The sequence below is a fragment of the Gopherus flavomarginatus genome, chromosome 7 (assembly GCF_025201925.1).
Source record: "Gopherus flavomarginatus isolate rGopFla2 chromosome 7, rGopFla2.mat.asm, whole genome shotgun sequence".
In the NCBI taxonomy this organism is placed as follows: Eukaryota; Metazoa; Chordata; order Testudines; family Testudinidae; genus Gopherus; species Gopherus flavomarginatus.
Window position 1 is genome coordinate 63449296 of NC_066623.1, and position 22499 is coordinate 63471794.

Genomic DNA, 22499 nt, shown 5'->3' on the forward strand with positions numbered 1-22499 from the left:
GCAAGGACTGAGATTTGCCTAGTTAGTATGATCAGTATGTCGTAGAAGTGAATTTTGCAAAAATCACACCCTATCGGCAAAATTTGCAAAATGTTTATGCAAGTCACTAAAATTATTGCCTTTTTGTGTGATAGCTTTTGATTTGGACACAATTAATTTGTTGAACTTGTTTGTCTTTGTTTATTGCATTGCTAGTCATGTGAACAATTTAAATCACATGCCTTTCCAAAGAATTGTTGTTTGAGATGGTAAAGAGACAACAAAGAATTACTGAATCTCTAAGGTGCTTCAAGACTGTCCTTCTTCATGTTCTATTAAAGAGTCATATGATTATGTACAAATACTGTTTCAATTACTACTATCCAAATGGGTTTTTCCAAAAGTACAGTGAAAGAGCGTGATAAAAGGTTGCTTAGAGGAATGAAAAATATTTTTGTGAAATAATTTGTTCATACTGTACATTATGCCATATATTTCCTGTTCTGTTAATAGAAGTATACAATATTTTTCCATGTTAAAAATTAAAAATCACTCTGGGTTTTTAAATATTAATTTTAACTTTTTGAAATAGTTTTAATGAGCATTAGTGCCAGCAAAAAGTGCGGGACCGACAACAATGGAGCTTGAAATCCTCAGGTGAAATTCAACTTCTGCAGAGGCCCAGTGTAAGATCTGTATACCACTGAAGCTTTATTTGGAGATTTTAATGGGAGTTAGTGATGTATAGAGCTGTGTGAACCCGCCCCTGTCTGTGTCACGTCACATGGAGGTCTGCCCCCAATGGCATCATCTTGTATGCAAAGTCTCCTCCTCTCGTTTTCACTGGACAAAAGCCACTTCTGGTGCTAAGACCCTACTGGACAGGATGAGTGCTCTGCAAAACTAGGATTGTTGGGTTTAAGACAGACAATGGCCTCCCTAGGTCTGTCTCAGATTGTGCCTCCCAGTAACCTGATTCTGATGCTTGATTTCTGCTCCAGCCACTAGGTCAGATAGCCTACATCCTAGTCATGACAGTGTTGTTATATCCATTCTATAGATAGTTAAACTGAAGAACTGGGAGGCTGAAGCTGAAGAACTAGGAGGTTAAGGCCAAAACATTAATAAAAGAGACCATAAGTTCATGAGCAAAAATTCATAGGAATTTGCTTAACTACATGCATGTCCACATTTACTGAAACTGTAACATGTAAATCAATTGCTGCCCTAACTAGTTCCTTGCCCTATATATGCAAATGTGGTGGTTGCCTTTGGCAATGTAACTCTGCATACATTTTTACTTGTGGACCGTAGAGCTCTGTTGAGTGTCACACAATGAGTCCTTGAGAGAGCTGGACATGGTCATGAAGTCCTGAATACAATCCCCCTATTCTGACCACTAGACAACACACTTAACCAGAAGCCTGCATTAAAATTACATGCTAATGTTCCCACTAACTAAACTTCAAAAATACTTTTAGATACCCTTCTGGGAATTTATTGTGGCATCCCTGATGTTTGCAACAATACAGCCTCTGGTATCAGTGGTGATGGTATGTACTTGCCTGCTTTGCAGGGGTAGTGAGACTTAGTTGGCTAATTTTTACAATCCAAGTTGGTTAAGGAGTCTCATCAGCCCATTCGAGGTACAGACTCTGTGTTAACTCAAATATGAGTCTGGCCTGACTAATAGTGCTTATGTCCTGACCAACCTATGTTGCCCCAAATGTGTAACTTTCTTGATAGACCCTTCTATGTAAAAGTCATACCATTACTAAGAAGACTGTAACCATGGGCAAATCATTTACTTTTTTTTTACCTCTGTTTCTTCATTTGTAAAATAGAGACAGTAATACCATCCTCTTTAAAGTATATTGAAATCTATGCAAGAAAAGTGTTATATAAGTGATGCCTTATTATATGTTAAAAATATTGATGAAAATGGCCAATGATGTTATGCAAAAATGTATCAAAGAGGGCTTCATTGCAGTGTTTAATTTTATAAACTTATATGATCAGTTGGTACTTTGGCTGGGTATAACCCTAAGTGATTACCCTATAAGCTGTACTCCAATTCAGAGGATAGAAACTGTCATGTATTTATTTTACAGTAACATAGGGCTTGTCTTTACTACCACACTAAATCGGCACTGCTGCAGCATGTCTGGTGAAGACTCATTACTTCGACAGCAGAGCACTCTCCTGTCAAGATAATTACTTCACCTCAATGAGAGGTGGAAGCTATGTTGGCCGGAGAACTTCTCCCGCCAACATAGTGTGGTGTAGACACCGCTTTAAGTCAATGTAAGTTACATCGCTCAGGGTGGTGGCTTTTTCACACCCCTAAGGAACATAACTTACATCGACTTAAGCGGTCGTGTAGACAAGCCCATAGTAAAGACATTGGAAATATATAATAGTTGCCATGTAGTTAACTGATTGAATGACCACATACACCTCTACCTCGATATAATGCTGTCCTTGGGAGCCAAAAAATCTTATCGCGTTATAGGTGAAACCGTGTTATATTGAACTTGCTTTGATCCTCCAGAGTGCACAGCCCTGCCCTCCCCGAGCACTGCTTTACTGCATTATATCCAAATTCGTGTTATATCAGGTGGCGTGTTATCGAGGTAGTGATGTACTATGAATAAAGAGGATTTACATGTTATTTCTGCCCTGTAACAATGTGTAATGAACGACTTCTCTTTTCTAGAAAAAAGAAGTGTAGAATGGTCCTGATAAGTATTAAGGAAAGATAGGATGCAGGTCATCAAATGGGTTGCAGATGTAAATCCCTTAAGGAAGAAGAATGTGAAATTTACAGGAAAAAAATTCATCCTGTAAATCAGGGGTAGGCAACCTATGGCACACCTGCTGAAGGCGGCACGCGAGCTGATTTTCGGTGGCACTCACGCTGCCCGAGTCCTGGCCATGGGGACCGGGGGGGCTCTGCATTTTAATTTAATTTTAAATAAGGCTTCTTAAACATTTTACTTTACTCTTACTTATTTACTTTACATACAACAATAGTTTAGTTGTATATTGTAGACTTATAGAAAGAGACCTTCTAAAAACATTAAAATGTATTACTGGCATGCAAAACCTTAAATTAGAACGAATAAATGAAGACTCGGCACACCACTTCTGAAAGGTTGCCGACTCCTGCTGTAAATTGATTCTTTTCACATCATCTTAAACTAATTGTGGAGGGATCTCCAGTGACTAAACTAGGAAGAGTTACGCTGTTAATCATGCCGTCATCATAACCTAATTTCCACTATGTTTAGTTGCTTATCCCACACACAAATGCATAGTTCGTATTAGCATTGTGCTAATATTTTACATATTTTTTCCCCCTTAACCAATAAAATAAAATAATATGCAATACACTCTGGGCCTTATTTGGCAGCGTTTCCCATTGAAGCAAATACAGGCCCCCATATATATAAGTATGGCTATAAATGGCCACCTTTACTCTCTGAAGGGGAAGGAAGGGGAGAGTATACATACTGATGTATCACTGTGTGTTACCTGTAAATTACGTCTCTTCTTGACAAATTCTTATATGTGTTAAAAGGAAAAAATTAAACTGTGGCAAATATTGGGACTGTGAGAATGCTGCTGTCAGTCGCCCATGCTGATTAAGTAGCCTGTGACCATCTCAGCATGACCTTGGAGTCCCAGATGAGTTTTTAAAAATCTTTTTGCTGTTGCTGTTTGTTGCACTGTTACTTTAATGTCAGCAAAAACGTATGTATATTTTCCAGCACAAGTGCAGATTTTACCCCAACATCTCCCAAGACATGATGTCATCACACCTGTGTGCTACACATTTATTTACTGTGTGACCCTTAACAGTCTGTAGCTTGGCTTTAATTGCAGTGATTCTCTTAGCAGTATGCATCCTGGTCTTTGTAACTTGGCTGTTGAAGTCCACTTTCGCCTTAATACCTAAACTGCCGAACCCTGATTATTCAGTGTAATTGGTGGTTGCCAGCAAGGAGAATAGAAAGACATGTATTAAACCTCAGATGGTACACAATTGGCGCTGATTGTAAAGATGCAGTTAAGGCAATTGTAACACAGGCTGCAGCAATGGAGGCAAATGCTGCTAATCCAATAGTGGGTGGTGGTGGTGGTGAAATAAATGCAACATTACTGTAGAAGGCATTAGTGAGAATCATCAGCACTTACTCCTGAAAGATTCTTCTCCTTCTGATACTCCATCATCTGGCACTGATTCTCCCCTAAAAGTGCGTGAAGGCATGTGAGGCTGCGTTGTAAAAGGAGCAGATTCATCACTTGCCAGAATAAACTGTATTGATAGTCTACTGGCTTTATTGGGGAAATCAGTCTAGGGCATTGTTGCGCAGCTTCATCGAATCTGATCAGTCTCTTCCCTTAGAGAACCCATGATAACAGTATGGGTATAATCAATACCATAGATGCAGTCTGGCTCCACTATGACTGCCGATGATTTCATTTAAAAATATTATATTTCAAGTCTGTATTTAATTTTGTCACCCAGGATTAAATGTATCCCTGTAGAGAGGGCTGCCAGAAAGCCTATGAGCTGCCTAAATGCTACTTACATCCTGCTGGTCCTTTGCTCCCCTATCCCTAAATAGTCAAGGGGTGTTATCCAGAACTCATTGGTCTTTTAGTCTTCAAGGATTTTTAATAGATTTTTCTTAAGTCTCCTTTCTTGTGGATTCCCACTCCATGAGTTTCACGCTTACATCTGGGTTGGAACAAACGCACAAAACACACAGCTGAAGTGACTAAATTTTGCCTGGTTTGGAGTTGAAGCCATTGAAACTAGAGTTTCTCATAGTTTCCACACAAAGTAATAAATTGGCACGTCTTGTTCATAAGTCAGCCCAGGTTTGTGAGCCTTGGTGAATCTTTTTGGTAAACCTGGCTCAGGTTTTAAGTTTGTAACAACACTCAAAAGCATGTAAAACTGGCACCTGCTGCATTTGAGATTTGGACAGTCACATTCTAAAACAAATTGAAATAAATGAATATGTGGGTTTATTTTCTGTTTGTAACCTAAATACTGTCTTTAATACTACTTTTTCATCTAGCCGCATGTCTCCTGCCAAGACTTGGGGTTGGGCAATTGGGAGGAGAGGTGACCTCCCTAGTATAAGAAGACCTCCCTAGTACAAGAAGACCTCCCTAGTTTAAGAAGTATGTAATATGAAACATTTTGAGAACCAGTCTAGATAAAAGGGATTCTATAACTGTATAATCACTATTTATACTTTAGAGCAGCATCTGATGCTTTGTTACTCTTTTCATGCAGATCTGAGAATCACCAATAGTATTAAAAAAGAGGCAATGGGGGAAAAAGTTCTGGTCAGTCCTTTCTTAGTGGTGTTTTCCATCATAAGAATGTGTCTGAAGTGTGTATAGAGTAATTTATTATCAAGGTTTTCTGTAGATGGCTGTAAACTTGAACATCATAAAAGTCAAGCTGATATTTCAGTGTTGTTGTTGTTGTTGTTGTTCTTCTTCTTTTATTTTTAACAGAACCACCCAAAGTTGTCATATCACCTAAGAATCAGTCTTTTACAGAAGGCTCCGAGGTATCTATAATGTGTTCTGCAACAGGTTATCCAAAGCCAAAGATTGTCTGGACACACAATGACATGTTTATCATGGGATCAAACAGGTAAGGTAATGGGCTTGCAACTTTCCCTCTTTTCTATTTGAGGAGGATAGTGTTCAAGAATTAGCATTTAGGAATTATGAAATGTTCTGAATGAAAATTTCCTACCAACCTCAAAGGCCTTTGAGATTTGTAAATAGTGCTTGGGGGAGGGGCTGGGGAAAGGAAGTTGAGTAAACTCCAAAATCTGGCCCTTTAATCTCAGTTTTCTCATCTGTAAAATGGTGATATTCTGATAACCCCATTTCACGAGGATATTGCAAGACTTAATTTGATGATGCTTGCAAAGCACTTTGAGATGCTCTGATGGAAAGTTACTATTTATACAAAACACATGCATATATGAAAACAATCTAGACATGGTGTTGCTACTACATGAGATTGGTTTCTCAATGACTACTGAATTTTGTCAATACTCTTTTTTTTCTCCCCAGATATAGGTTGACCCCAGAAGGCACCTTGATAATCAAAAAGGCTGTTCCAAAAGACGCAGGACTTTATGGTTGTTTGGCCAGTAACTCAGCTGGGACAGAGGGACAGACTTCTACCCTCACATTCATTGGCAAGTATAAAAAGAAACAATGAAGTGAAATTAAAAAACAGATGATCTAAGGGGAAAAGCTGAATAATATTGGTAGAGCTGTTCAGAACATTTCTAATGAAATAAAATTTCAAATAAAAATAAAAAAATCTTGAAAATGTGAACAAATTTTCCCTCTGTTTTCTAACAAGCTGTAAATACTGATAATGTTAAAGGTGGTGGTGGTGGTGCTTACTGTTTCTTCATTTAAGACTCTCATGTTTCTGTTTGTCTTAGTTTTAATTTTACAATAAGAAATAATGTGTTAAAAAATTAGATCTGCAGTGAGCAGTGCTATCTGCCAGTGAACATAGGAGGCAAATGGGGCTCAGCTGACTTCTCTCTTTTTCTTATCCCTCCCACTGGATAGCTTTAATCTATCACCCTTAACATTAGACCAGCTCTCTGGTGCATGTATTACTCCTGAGGGAATTCTGCGCCACTGCGCATGTGCAGAATTTATGTCCCCTGCATATTTCTTTGCGTCCCTGCAGAAAAATGACTTCTTCGAGAGATTGGTGTGCACGGATGTTGGAAACTTTTTCCCTTAGCAGCTCCCATTGAGACGGCAGGGGAGCCCTCTAGAGTGGCGCCCTTATGACTGTGTATAGTACCCTGCCACCCAAACTCTCTTCAGTTCCTTCTTACCATCTGTGATGGCGTTGGAACATTTTTTCTCTTGTTGAGTGATCCTTAGCTTTTCAGTCTTCTAGTTAGAGTTGTTCTTAGATAGTTATCAGATAGTTACATACAGTTGTATTCAGGTGTCTAGAAGTTAGTTCCAGCACCAGCCTTGTGCTGCAGGGCATGCCGCAAGCCCAGAGTTTCAAAGCTTGCTCCATGTGCCGCAAGTCTATGCCTAATAGCAACGTTCATAACTCCTGTCTCCGATGTCTGGGAGAGGTGCGTCAGGCTGAGTGCTGCAAAATTTGCAAGGTCTTCGAACTGCACACTAAGAAAGAAAGAGACTTTTGTCATAAGCAGTTGCTCATGGAGGCTGCGCTACAACTACTGTCCCGAGACCATCCGGCACCGGGCCTGGGTTCCTCGGGGCAAAGTGCCCCGGCATTGGTGTGCGATCTGGCACTGCCCAGGCACCGTAAATCACTGGCACCGAGGCAGGCCGCCCAATCTCGGCACCGATCGACCTTTCCGGAACTGATTAAATGTCATAAGAAGGGGGAAAGAGGGCGCTCTCCCCAAAGAGCTACCAAGATGCTTAGAGAGGCTTCTGGCGTGCAAAGACAGGTTGCGGGCCTGAGCCAAGAAATGGCACTATTGACTCCAGTGCCACAGGCCCTGTTGAGTCCAGTACCCAGCAAATTCAGTGGCGATGAGTGTCTGGAGGAGGTCCTGGAACACCCCTCCACACCTGACACATTCGAGGCAGGGAAGGACGTCATTGAGCTGTTGGCGCCAAATCCCCTCCCATGCAAGGAGAAGCCTCTGGCACCACTCAGGAGGGTGCCATCCAGAGGGAAACCAGCAATGGTGTGCTGCTCAAGGTCACCGACTCGGCACCGCTCACAGCACCTTTCTTGTTTGAGCTCAGTGCAATGCCACTCCCCTGCACCCACAACCCAACGTGAGCTTTCAGCACCGGAGGCGGACATACTCGCGACACCCACATCAGCATCTAGACACCGTTCCATGATGCCATCGGTCACCTGGCACCGGAGTGTGGTGCCAGCAACCTCCCCAGCACTGCGTGAGAGGCACCAGTTCCGGTCCCAAGACTCCCTGTACTGTTCACAGTCCTGATCATCCAGGCACTGGTCCCTGGCCTATACCTCATGGCACCCTACAACTGCTCAAGGATTGGCACCTCATTGGTCCTCTCTGTCAGTATCCTCTGGCTCCGAAGCTGACTCCAATCTCTCCAGCTACAGCAGGCACCGGACATGGCTAGCAGAGACTCACACTCAACTTGGCAGCCACAGTGGCCACCTCCAGGACAGTGGCCCTTCTGGACCCCATGGGCCTACCATCAGCAACATTGCACCATCTCCAAAGCCTCTAGGTCCGGACACTCTATGCAACATCATTCCAGGTTGCTATATAGGCATGTCTCAATGGCGAGAGGGGCCATGCTGTCCAGGCCACCCTCGGATCCCCAAGAGCAGTGCCTGTGGTGTTACCAAGTCAGACCATGCCTCAGGAGATGGCAGCCCCATCATGCCCCAATGTGGCCCAGGCCTATGGGGACTTGCAGGAGGGTCAGCATGAGGGCAACCAAAGGCAGCTCATGTCCTCTTCTTCCCCAGACGAAGTGGTGGCTGGTACATCAGTCTCAGGACCACTACCGATCAACATAGGGCTCACCAAGAGCTTCTCCGCAGGATTGCCCTCAACATGGGCCTCCAGGCAGAGGAAACAGTCCAGCAGGAGGATCCGATGGTGGACATCCTGGCTCCTGAAGGTCCCTCCAGAGTTGCTCTCTCTCTAATAAAGATCATACAAAGCAATTATAATACTATATGGCAAACCCCAGCCTCCATCACACCAACGGCCAGGAGTGTGGAAAGAAAATACTTCACCCCATCCAAGGGCTGCGAGTTCCTATTCTACCACCAAACTCCCTGCTCTCTGGTGGTTTCAGCAGTTAAGGAAAAGGAACATCAGGGTCAGCAAGCTTCAGCCCAGTTCTCCTCCTTCCCTCCCTCCCACTTACTTTCCCCGTCCCTGGTCAGGGACCCCTCTCACGAGCATCTCCTTATGCAGGGAGGTCTGTTCATTCCTCAAGATAGGGGCGGTAGAGGAGGTTCCACAGAAGTTAAGGGGAAAAGAGGTTTTACTCCTGTTACTTCCTAATCCCCAAGGCAAAAGTGGGTCTTCAACCCATTTTAGACCTTCGTGGACTCAACAAATTTATGGTCAAACTCCGGTTCCGCATGGTCTCCCTAAGCACTATCATCCCATCACTGGATCTGTGAGATTGGTATGCATCAACATGCCATGCGTCAACATGAAGGACGCTTATTTCCACATCGCCATCCATCCGGCACACGGATGCTTCCTCCGGTTTGTAATAAATCAAAAACACTACCAGTTCATGGTACTCCCATTCGGTCTGTCCACAGCCTCCTGCATGTTCATGAAGTGCATGGTGGTGGTGGTGTGGGAGACTTCCTGTGAAAAAGGCAAGTTTGAATGTACACTGTACCTCAACAACTAGTTACGGACAGGTCGATCTGAGGATGAGGTCCAGTCCCAAGTGACAATTGTCAGGGACGCCTTTCACAGGCTGGGGCTCCTCCTCAACATACCCAAGTCCTCACGTCAATACCTCATCATGATAGTCAGGTGTTGCCTGCAGCTAATCGGACATATGGCAGCCTGCACGTATGTGGTCAAGCATGCCTGACTGAGACTGAGGCCCCTACAAGTGTGGCTCGCACTGTGTTACCATCCATCCTGAGACCCCCTGGACCTTGTCGTAACAATTTCCAGGACAGGTCCAAGAATCCCTGCGTTGGTGGCTGGACTGACCAGTAGTCTGTGCAGGGGTCCCCTTCACCAAATCCCAGCCTTCTCTGATGCTAGTAGCAGGCGCATCAGATCTGGGCTGGGGCATACACTTAGGGGATCTGAGGACACAAGGTCTGTGGTCAAGGGATGACATACCTCTCCATATCAACCTGAAGGAGCTCAGGGCTGTTCGTTTGACCTGCCAAACCTTTCATGCCACTTTGCAAGGTCACAGCATGACCATACTGACAGACAACATTACTGCCATGTTCTACATAAACAAACAGGGCGGAGCCCGCTCCTCACCCCTCTGCCACAAGGCTCTTCTCCTCTGGGACTTCAGTATAGCCCGGTCCATTCAGCTGGAAGCATCCTACCTCCCCGGGGTACGGAACGAACTGGCTGATCGCCTCAGCCGGTCCTACTACATTCACGAGTGGTCAATCAGATCGGACATCATACAGTCAATTTTCCAATGGTGGGGCTATCCCCAAGTAGACCTCTTCGCCACCAAGAGCAACACACAGTGCCCTCAGTTCTGCTCATTTCAAAACCACAGTCCAGGTTCAATTTCTGACACATTTCTAATACTGTGGGGCGAGGGGCTAATGTATGCCTTCCTTCCAATCCCTGTGGTCCACTGGGTTCTACTCAAAATTCGCAGGGACAGGGTGACAGTAATCGTTATTGCCCTGGCTTGGCCGCGGCAGCACTGGCACACGACCCTCCTAGAGCCGTCCGTAGACGCCCTGATAGCCCTGCCCCTCTACCCGGATCTGATCACACAGGACCATGGGCGTCTTCTCCACCTGAATCTACAATCTCTGCACCTCATGGCTTGGAAACTCTGTGGCTAAATCCCATGGAGAGTGAGTGCTCTCAGTCAGTGAGACAGATTCTCCTCGGTAGTAGGAAACCTCCACCAGGGCAACCTAATTGGCAAAGTGGAAAAGGTTTTCCTGCTAGTGTGAACCCACGCATCTCCAACCGCTCCAGGTTCCTATCCTGATTATTTTGGACTACCTCCTACACCTCAAGCAACAAGGCCTGTCTCTTTTGTCCATAAGAGTGTACCTGGCACCTGGCGGCTATCTCAGCATTCCATCCAGGGGAATCTGGGCGCACTGTGTTCTCAAATCCCATGGTGGAGTGCTTCCTTAAAGGACTGGAGAGGGTGTTCCCATATTCTCATCCACCAGTCCCAACCTGGAACCTGAACCTGGTCCTCTACAAACTCATGAGCCTCTCCAAACTTTGAGCCCCTACTCATTTGTTCCCTCCTCTACCTTTCATGGAAGGTAGCGTTCCTGGTGGCCGTTACATCGGCAAGGAGGGTGTCTGAGCTGAGAGCTCTCACCTCTGAACCCCTTTACACCGTGTTTCATAAGGACAAGGTACACCTTAGATTGCACCCTAAATTTCTCCCCAAGGTGGTCTCCCAATTCCACATGGGCCAGGACATTTGCCTGCCTGTGTTCTTTCCAAAGCAGCTTACACATGCTGGATGTTCGAAGAGCCTTAGCATTCTACATAGAGAGCACAAGACCTTTTCGCAAATCAACCCAATTGTTCATGGCCATAGCCCATAGAATGCATGGCCTTCCAGTTTCTGCGCAACGCATATCGTCCTGGATCACAGACTGCATTTGCATGTGCTGTGAGCTGGCCAAGGTCCCAGCCCCACCAATTATGGCCCATTCGACCAGCCTTTCTGGCGCAGTTCCCCATCCAGGAGATCTGTAAGGCAGCAACCTGGTCTTCAGTCCACATGTTTACATCCCACTATGCTGTCAACCAACAGGCCAGAGATGATGCAGTGGTTGACAGGGCTGTCCTCCAGTCAATCATTCTGTGACTCCTACCCACTTCTGATGGTAAGCTTGGAAGTCACCTAATTGGAACAGACGTGAACAATCACTCAAAGAAGAAAAGACACTTACTTACCTCTTGCAACTGTTATTCTTCGAGATGTGTTGTTCACGTCCATTACAATACCCACTTCCCCATCCCTCTGTCTGAGTCAACAGCAAGAAGGAACAGAAGGATGGTCAGGCCGGCAGGGTACTATATACACAGCCGTAAGGGTGCCACACTAGAGGGCTCCCCTTCTGTCCCGATGGGAGCTGCTAGGGGAAAAAGTTTCTGATGTCCGTGCATGCAATGTGTGCACACCTAATTGTAATGGACGTGAACAACACATCTTGAAGAACAACAGTTATGAGAGGTAAGTAACCATCTTTTTCGAATGGGGAAGCAAAGGGAAGCTACATGAGTGGCCATGTGATCCTCCCTAGCAATCTGTTTCTGGTGCCCAGGGCAGCCGGCAGAAAGGTAAATCACTATGGGGCAGAGGGGAAGGCCTAGCTTATGGCTCCTACCCTGTATCAGGCTCAGCTGCTAGTCTCGGCTGGGCTGGGACGGAGGGGACTTCCTTTTCCCCTGCACGGCATCTGAGGCTGGGTTAGACCCACCCCAGATTTCTCCCTCAGCTGTAAACTACCTTCCCCTAGGTTTCCTGCACCCATCGCTCCTCAGCTGCAGGGGGAGGGATCATTGTACGGGGAGCTGCTCCCCCATCTGCCCAACCCTTGCATTCAGACCCTCCTGCAGAGCCTCCCCCGTGACCCAGAACCCTCCCAATGAGCCCCACTCCCCCTGTATCTGAACCACCCCGATGAGCCACCCACACCTGGATCCCCATCCCATTGAGCCCCACTCCCCCATCACGTGGACCCCCCACATCCAGACCCCCCCTGCCAGCTTTATCCCCTCTCACACCCAGATTCCCCCCCTTCCCCGCTGAGCCCCAACCACTTTCACCTGGATCCCCCTGCAGCATCCCATTACCGTTGGACCCAGAACCACCCAACAAGCCCCTGTGCAGCCAGATCCCTCTACACCTGGATCCCCCACTGAGCCACCCCCACCCAGATTGCCTTACACAGCACCCTTTCAACCCACACCTGGATCACCCCACACTAAGCCCCTCTACACTTGGACCCTGGCTGCCTGAGCCTGCCTGCATCTGGCACAGAGGGGCAGGGCCCTGGGGTGTTTCTGAGGCAGGCCTGGTCCTTGCGCTGTGTCAGGGTTGGATGCAGCCTCACCGCTGAGTCCATGTCCCAAGGGGAGCTGCAAAGTGATCTCCCACCTCTGTGCAGCCAATGGCCTGTGCTCCCCAGTGCCATGCTGGAGCCTCCACATTTATTTGACGAACAAAATTTGCAGCATTTTTAATTTTTTAGTGCAGGATTTTTATTTATTTATTTATTGGCACAGAATGCACTCAGGAGTAATACTATGTGTCTGTAGTGCACCGAGCCAGTGGGTCTCTGAGCACTACAGTATTGCACCTATTTAATATTGGGAAGTAGACACCGAGAGAGTGTCTCTGAATCTTCCCAGATCTTCTGAATTTTCAAATCCTCTCACTTCTTATTTCTCACTTATTATTCCACTCACCTTTCAGTTATCCCGCCACTCCAGTTTCTTTATTCTCCCCATTTCCCTCAATATTTTGCAGCTCACCTAAGATTCTCAAGTTTGATCAGCTTTATTTAAAATATTCTGTCTAATGTCCATGTAACAAGAGGAAACTGGAGACCATCCTAACTTAAGTAACAAATATTTAAAGTAAACATTCTTTGTTTACTTGAAAAAAAACATCTAATATTTTTCTTTTTTTCCAGAGGGCCCAAAGTTGACTGTAGTTCACAGTGAAATTCTGGTTGCCCTTGGAGACATGACTGTAATGGAATGTAAAACCACTGGGATCCCACCTCCTCAAGTTAAATGGTTTAAAGGTGCATTTCTTCCATCCATCTGGATCTATTTTGCTTGGTTTGGTTTATTTACTGAACAATGATATCTTACTCAATTACTTTGGTTTGTGACTTAATAGTGCTAAAAGCTGGTTTACTATCGAAGTGGTGACTAAACCATGAGGTTCTAATTTTGGCGATACAGCACTAGACCTCTGAGGTCTGATATATTACACTCTGTTTTACTGTTTTAACTCCATGGACTTTGTGAAATTACACTAATGTAAAACAAGTGTAACAGAGTGGTGAGTCGAATCTTGTGTCTTCTAAATAATGGCCTTCCTACTTTGTAGAATGTTTAGATATATGTGACTAAAATCTCAAATGTATTTTTCTATGCTTGGTAATTGAATGGCTCCTCTAACCCCCTCAAAAAGCCCAAGGAGCTCTTTACTTCTCCTGCCATCAAGATTTTAGAGACTCCCACTTTTGGAGTGGAAGAATACTCAGAGAGTCATCATACAGCTACATGAGGTTCTCCCTCACCCTCAGAAACTGAATCTGAACTCCCAGAAAAAAGGGTTTATTGTTCCATGTACAAAGGTGTAAACTATTGAAGTAGGATGAATAGTAGAAAAGACTTCAACTTGTGTTTTCTGGAATCCCAATAGCCCTGGTACATAAGAATTGCCCTAAAAGATCAGGCAGATGCATCCTCTGGTCTATGATAGTGGTTGGTACCAGATGCTTCAGCAGAAGGTGCAAAAAACTCATAGTGAACTATTCTGGGATAACCTGCCCATAAGGAAAGTCTCTTCCTTACTCCCATTAGTTAGAGGTTGGCTTATTCACTGAGGAAAGAGGCTTTATAGCTCTTCTTAAAAAAGTGATTTTATCCAGTCTAATGTAATGGTGGATGTTCTCATTCTCTTTTAAATGGAAGCCAATGTATTATCTGGGAGTGCATAATTAAATACAATCGAACAATGATGTAATCTCAAATTGGGAACGAAAAGGATATTTCTTTCATTGGAAACAGTTTTTGAAATACTCTCTGTTATTTCATGTTATCTTTTTTATGTGGACCTAGGTGACCTAGAGTTGAGGGCGTCGATGTTTCTTATTATTGATTCTAATCGGGGTCTTTTGAAGATCCAGGAAACACAGGATCTGGATGCTGGTGATTATACTTGTGTGGCCAGCAATGATGCAGGAAGAGCATCTGGCAAGATAACTTTAGATGTTGGTTGTAAGTATCCTGTATTTAAGTGCATTAACTGCCCATGACTTAAATGTTTCCATTTCCTGACACTGGAAAGACTCACAATTAGAGACCTAGGCTTCACATTAACTTAACCTGTGCTTATTAGTGAAGGGTTAGTGCACAGATCAGTTAACCTTTCACTCTGTCAATAACACCAAACTCCATTCCTCTTAAATCTCCTTTCAAAAATGTCACTGTGCCTTCTCCCATGCAGCTCTATATACTTGGAATACTTTCCAGTGTAGTTCATCAAGCCAATTCCTTTGGCTCATTCAAATCCTTCCTACAATTTTTCCTCCTCCTCACTTCTTTTTGCAAAGCTCATGAAAAGTGAAGGGAGGGAAGAAACATTCCCTCCTTTTTTTTTTAAAGCAGTGCAAACATGAAGATGTGCACATGCCACACTGACCTGAATAACCTCACAACATTATTGTCATTCTTGTCCTTCATGTCCTCTTTCCCCAACTCTTTTTGGTCTGACAGTGACACTGACTTGTTGTATCATGTTGAATATTGGCCCTAGTTCTGTAAATTACACTGTGGAGGCAGATCTTTGTGTCCATATGGAGTCCTGCTTTTGTCAGAGAGGCTCTTTGCTAGTGTAGAGATCATCTCATGCAGTGTAACTTACACGGCCAAGGTCTTAGTCTGTAAGATCATTTGCACAGAATTGGGTATATTCTTATTTCAATGAGGTGCCTAGAATATTGTTGAGTACCCCCAAAATAAATAAATGATGATGCAAGACTGCAGTTGCAAGGTTTTGCTAAATTTAGAACCTGCTGTTTGGATATTACATGCTGTATGATGGGACATATAATTGAAATTGTAGTTTAACCTAAACTGCAAAGGGATTATTAATGCCATGTTACTTCTCTGTTTTATGTTCTGTGTACTCCAGCTCTCCCAGTTTTCACACAGGAACCTAGTGATGAATCTGTGGATATTGGATCAAACGTGACACTGCCTTGCTATGTTCAGGGTTACCCAGAACCAAAGATTAAATGGAGACGGTTGGATGGCGTGCCTCTTTTCTCCAGACCCTTTGCAGTTAGTTCCATCAGTCAGCTCAGAACGGGTGCCCTGTCTATTAACAGTAGGTAGACAAAAATCTATGAAATATTTTTGCATTGCAACCTTTTAGTGCAAAACAGTCTAAGATAAAATATATCATATCAAAATATATATCAAATATATATCAAAATATATCATAAAATATATACTGTAAAAAATATATTTATCAAAATTACTGTAATACTTTAGTATTTATTTTGCCTTTAACAATGTCAGTTTTTAGTACAGACTATATCCATTTGACATCAAAATTCCACTGGCATTCTGGCGGTAGGGCTGAATGCACTTAAGTTACTATTTGAATCTCTTTGTATTTGAGTGAGAATAATGTCAGTGCCGTAGAAGTACAGTGTTTGGGGTAAGATTAAAATTTGGGTCCTGGCCAATTGTTGACACTAAAGATTCCATGGAATCTTTGCAAGAGAAGAGGATGTTAACTCCATTGTTTGTGCCAAGTCCTAGTTTGGGTAGCTATTGTACATTCTGCCTGTCTAATTTCTTCTTGCAGCTTCAGTTGGCTATTGTAGTCTTCACCTTTTGTTCTAAACAGTTGTGCGGTATTGTTCTGCTTTGTTAAACAGCTGCCTTGTTCCCTCCCACACAGCTATATTCTTAGATGGGTGAAGTGATTCCAGTAGGTAGTGTTGGTAAATTGCATTAAAATCCTTTGGGATGAAAAGCAGTATATATAAAAGGTTGCAATGCAAATATATTTCACTTTTAATAGAATTGTACTTGACCATTCCTTATCACTGGCCACAATGGAGAGAAGCAATGTCCACATAAGAGAGCTTGAAGAAGAATAATGCATTATGTGTATATAATATAATGCGGCCAGTGACAAGGAATGGCCAAGTAAAATTATATTAAAAGTGAAATATTTTTGCATTGCAACCTTTTAGTGCAAAACAGTTTAAGATAATGCAATCTTGTCCTTTTTAAATTTAATTTGTTTCTAGATTTGTGGGTCAGCGATGAGGGAGCTTACATTTGTGAAGCTGAAAACCAATTTGGAAAGATCCAGTCACAGCCGGCCACAATAACAGTAACAGGACTGGGTAAGGCGGGTTAACATCTCAATCTAACCTAGCAAAAGGATTGACTGATAGAAGTTCTATGGCTGTAATATATCTGACTACTCTTTCTTTGGATATGAGCCCAAACCAAATACTTTCAATTTAAACACCCCCAGATTCTGATGGGATTTGAAATCTGATCCTGGAATTGAATCTGAACTTAGCAAATGCTCCCTCTTTTTATAGTGATCTGAACAAAAATCCTGAACGTGAATACTTCTGAACTTTGGGGTGTGGGAAATCCAGACTTGAATTAGGTGCCTTGAACCCATGTCTAATTTTCATCTATTGCCAATAATTTTATTTTTATATAAGAAGTAATTAATACAAAAGTTAATTTCTTCTGTGTCCAAAATAGAAGAATCGTTTTTTTAATTAGAAGAACTAACTGTATATTATGAATACAATTTTCTTTAAAATTAGAAATAGTAAGCCTAATTCTGTGCTGATTTACATCCAGTGCAGACCCTTGAGTTCATTAGGGCTTCACAGGGAGTAAGCCAGTGCAGAATCTGGACCTTAGTGAGAAATATTCCTGTCCAAGAGTCTAATTTATTTTCATACAAATTAGTTTAGACGTTTTGGGCCTGTTCCTTGTTGGGTTCCTTCTCCCAAAACTCCCCTTAGCTTAAATAAGAGCAGGATTAGGCCCTTGTTTATGCCCGATAGCCTGAAGCTTCTATACTGAGTTCAGCATCTTAAGGGACCTTAGGTAGGATTTTCAAAAGTGATTGAACTGGGCCACCACTTTTCCCATTGAAGGCAATGGTAAAACGGCCATTAACTTTAATGTGAGCAGAGCTTTTGAAAATCCCACCCAAAACTTGTAACCTGGTCTACAAATCTTAATGCGTATTTTTATGCACATACTCATTTGACAGAATTTGTACAAGAAAATAGGATATGTACTTGCAAATCAGATGTGTGTGTATGTATACGTACTTATACTAACTGAAATAGGAATGGAACATGGAACAGTGTAAACCAAAATAATTGAGTTTTGCACATTAGAACATCTTTTTTTAATCTTTTGACTTGCTACAAGACTTGAATTAGTTCCAACTATACTTAATTAAATGGATCTTCAAAAAGGTACTTATCCTTAGTTTTGTTTTATCGTCCTCCTGTTAGAAAAGTTTGTTAAAGGCAGAAAAATCTTCATCATGAAAACATTTTGTGATGAGGAGTGGGAGAGGTTTCCTGCCATAACTTATCTTAAAAACTGAAGGTAGCAGGGAGAGTGCTCAAGGCAATTCTTGATAAAATTGGAGTATAAGAGATCTCTGTGATTTAAGAAAACAGTGAATGTATAGTTTGTACAAGAGTTATCTTCAACTAACTGGTTTTATTGTAGAGAGTGGGAAATGAAAATAATTAGACATAATGCTGTGAAATGTGTGCGTTTATAGGAGGAAGTGAATGGGGGTCCGTTTATGCATTCAGTGAAGTGTTTTTTATCTTGGACCACGTGTCAGGAATCTTTACATTCATAGCAAGCAGCATTTTATAAACGTTCTGTTTAATCTCCACTATTTCAAGGTCATTTTAAAAAGCAAACAAACAAGTGAAGCTGTTTATGAACTGGTAAGCAAGATTTGGCTTGAGATTTGGCTGCCACCCCAGAGCCTCTTGAGTAAGCAAAATTCACGTTACATGTTTATTGGCATCCAGAACTTTCTGCCGGGCTGTTGACCTTTCCCGTGAGACCTAATAGCTTGTGCTCAGAAGGGAAATCACCTCTTGGTCATGGCTCTTGTGAACCTACCTATTTTTATTCCTAGAAATTCTGCTACCAACAAGAAATAAATTTTTTTTTGACTTTACATCAATAGAATTTGAGTGTACAGGAAATGCAGCGTCAAGCCCAAAGGGAATACTGTTTTTATAGTTTTAAATGGACAATCTCTGACCTATGTAGACTGGCTGTTTGCTCCAATCCCTACACTCATTATCTCTTCACTTCAGCTTCACTTCACACCTGCCTCTCAGGCTTTCCTCCTCCTTCTCTTCTCTCTTGTCCTATGTCCCCATTGTCCTCATACCTTCATTGTCCCCCATCCCTTCCCTTGTCTTTACATTTAGCTAGTTGTCTCTTGACTGACCCCCATGTCCCTCCCCCCCCAAATATATCTTGGCACTAACGTGACATTTGCCAGCCATCACTTTGTTCACTCTGCCTTTCCTCTACCTTTTGTCTGTCCTGTATATTTAAATTATAAAGTCTTCTGTGTTTTTACCGTAGCTAGCGCAATGGGGCCCCATTCTTGCTTGGTCCTTGGGCACTATTGTAAATCATAATGATAGTAAAGAGTGTTTCATTTTCTGCAAGAACATAGAAATGCGTAAATATCTTTTTTTTTTTAATTCAAGTTGTTCCTCTAATTGGAATGAGCCCAGCAGTAGCCAATGTAATTGAAGGACAGCAGCTTACTTTGCCTTGTGTACTGCTGGCTGGAAACCCAATTCCAGGGCGGAGATGGATTAAAAATGATATGGTGGTAAGACACTCTTTTTTTATTTTTATGTATAGTCTTGCAGTTTCATTTTCCCTGAGGGAGAAAAATATGCATTTAACATTTTAAGGCATGATATAAACTTAGCACAGTGTAATATAGCTACTGTTCTTAAGCAATTATTTTTTTTGTATGGGAGAAGAAAGGTTGTAAATAAAAGATTGCAGCAAATAATTGATATTTCATCACTGAAGGAAGTGATCACACAAGAGTTCCATGTAAGAAATATATCTGTCAACGTTAGGGTTTGCTAGCCTGAGATTCCAGCTGATAGGAACAGAAATTACAATCCATAAAGGGGAAATCCAGGTGGAGACTCATCAGTCAATCATGTGAGAAACAGGCCTCTGGGTTCATTCCCTGATTCCAGGTCAAGCTTTCCAGCTGGGATAGTTTCTTCTGCCCTTTTGGGTATTGTACCCAGAGGACATGGCTGGGCCTGCATTTTGCCCACACAGGTTTCTCCTTCAGCTGTCACTTCTTCCACAGCGTCCTGTCTTGGACCTTGTTCCCCTCCCTGAGGCTCTTGTAGTTCCTGGGGGCAGGGCAAGAAGAGCCCCTTGGGGGGCACTTTCACGTTGGTTAGCCTTCACCTCTAGTTGTCTCAGTCTCCTGTCCCGTTTGATTTCCTCTTGGCGTCCCTGGTACGCTGTCAGCAGCCAGGTAGTTTTCCATTAAGCTGACCACTTCAGCCAAGGTCTACAGTTGGTGCTTCAGGACCCATCCTCGTCCCCCGATGGGGAGTTTTAGGTGAATTTCCCCACCAGAATGAGTTCAGCAACCTGCTCCCCCATCCAGGTTTCCAGTTTTAGCCAGCACCAGCAGTGCACCCGCAATCTCTAGGACACCATATGGGGCTGGATGCCAATGAATACTTCTCTTCATGAAAGCAATGATGGTGCATCTCCTCTGAGGTATCAGAGTAATGAAGGATGGTTGCCTTGACTCTGGGGTAGTCCTGGACGGTTGTTGGGTCGAGCCCCCAGTTGGCAGCCAGGGCGGATCTGGTCAGACGAGGGGCCAACAAGATGCCAGGGCCTATGGCAGTGATACTGCTACCTGAACAAAGGTGGTAAGGAATGTCTCCAGGTTGTCACCATTTTTGTAAGCTTCACTGGCATTGGTGTGGCCAGCGGGGTGGGTTCCCTATTGATGAATCCCATGAAGACAGGAAAAAGGACAGTATTTGTTGCACTAGGCATTACTGCTGCTTCTGTGGTTGTACTGCTAGGTCTCTAATTGTTGCTGCTATTGAACATCTGTGGTTGCTGTTGGAAGGCCAGCTGCTGCTGTTGCTATCGCTTCCGGTTTTCTATAGCCAACTTTGATAATCTATTCAGATCCTTATTATTTTTAAACAAAGTCCTTTCTCCTTATACCAGAGCCGACAAGCATACCCATGTTCTCCTCCAGTTGTCATGAATCTGTCATGGTAGCATGTCCCCTTCAGGCTTGATAGGGAGTACATGAGTCCAATTACTCCATCTTACCCCAGTGGGTGCTATGGGACATCTTTTTAGCAGGCTGGTACTCACCTTCCAGCCAGAGCCTCTCAATTGTCTCATCTACTCTCTGTGTCCACCTAACAGCCTCTAGTTAGCAAAAGGGGTTAAGCAAAAGAAAGGCAAAGAAAAAACTCCCTCCTGGATATGGGATATGAACAGCTCCCTCCAGGATATGGGCCTCTCTTTCTTCAGAGGGGTCCTGGGAGAATCAATGTCCACCTCAGTGTTCAGTGGGCTCCAGTGCCAGCCTCAGTTCTTCTCCACTTCAACTCAGAGGTCTTGCACCCTTGTTCTGCAAGGGCAGCAACTCTGTAGGCTGTATGTCCTCTCTTCAGGGCTGCTGATGCTTAACAGTCTGTTCCCTTCTCATGGTTGTGCCCATCCAGGTTGAGTTCCCTCTTTTTACCTCTCCACTTCTGGCACAATTTGCAAATGTGAAAGGCCACTCCAGCCCAAACCAGCTCCTTGACCCCTTCCATGCTAGTGAGCCTGGTCACAAGCACCCATTAGCATTAACTGGAAAGCATGTTATGTATATGTACTATGTCATAGAGTAAATACTCTTTTTCTGACTTCAGCACTAAAAGGTGCCTTATCTGATGTTACTGAAATCCTATTCAAAATATATTTCATGTGACAAATGAAGGAATGTTCTTTTGTATTAACATGGCTTTGAGTTATTACACCAAAGCCACTAGTATCTGAGATACTTAGGGCTATAATACAGTTGTGTGTTTTCCATAGTTAAAACGTACTTTCCTCTTTCTCTAGTTGGTACCAAATCCCTACGTTAATGTTCGCAGTGATGGGAGTCTGCACCTTGAAAGAGTTCGGCTACAGGATGGAGGGGAATATACTTGCATGGCAAGTAATGTAGCTGGGACAAACAACAAAACTACCACTGTCAGTGTATTTGGTAAGGGAAATGGTGATCTCAGGGCTTCCATTTCTTTTCAAAATAAGGTTGCACTTTTTGGAAGTAGTAGCTTGTGGAGAGAACTTTTTTTTAATTTAAAATTACAATAATACTTCAAATTTACTGGGCGCAATGGAATTACAATGTGGAGTAATGCAATGGAGAATCAGGACCTTGCATATAATGCAGTTAAATGATCAAGCCTGCCCTTTTTGAAAAAGACGACAAAAAAGACTTCTGACATCCATAAAAATCTTCCTATTTAATTGTCTACAAGTGATGGGTTTTGCAGACTCCCTTACTTTATTAACAAAACAGACACACAAGTGGGAGTTTATTGGAGTACTATGCCAAGTGCTGTCTAAGAGGTTACATAACTATTAAAAGAGAGCACAACTCATGAGAATACAGTGCTTAAAAATAAATCATTTGGCAAAGATGCATTTTTAATACCATGAAAAATGGAAGTTTCTCACTCATGGTGAAATGAATGTTTGCTCTGCAGTGACCCAGTAGTGTCATGGTCTGAAATTCTTACATGTTAAATTAATCAAGGGAGACATTTTTTAAATTTCACTAGAATGCTGGAACATCCTTTTCAGTACAAAATTGAGCACTGTACATGTCGTTATTTGCCAATGCTTTGCAACTGTTTTGAGTTTGACAAACTCTCTCTTGTGAGCAGC

General features: G+C 43.1%; 1 protein-coding gene across 1 annotated transcript in view; it reads left to right on the forward strand.

The window, feature by feature from the left end:
- The window catches only part of HMCN1 (hemicentin 1), a 316507-nt gene that overhangs the window by 135350 nt on the left and 158658 nt on the right, over window positions 1-22499 (forward strand). Inside the window, exons 12-19 of the mRNA XM_050961493.1 lie at window positions 5518-5659; window positions 6091-6218; window positions 13394-13507; window positions 14556-14714; window positions 15631-15825; window positions 16763-16861; window positions 19250-19377; window positions 21669-21813. Coding sequence (XP_050817450.1) covers window positions 5518-5659; window positions 6091-6218; window positions 13394-13507; window positions 14556-14714; window positions 15631-15825; window positions 16763-16861; window positions 19250-19377; window positions 21669-21813 — 1110 coding nt within the window. The remainder of the gene's footprint in view (window positions 1-5517; window positions 5660-6090; window positions 6219-13393; window positions 13508-14555; window positions 14715-15630; window positions 15826-16762; window positions 16862-19249; window positions 19378-21668; window positions 21814-22499) is intronic.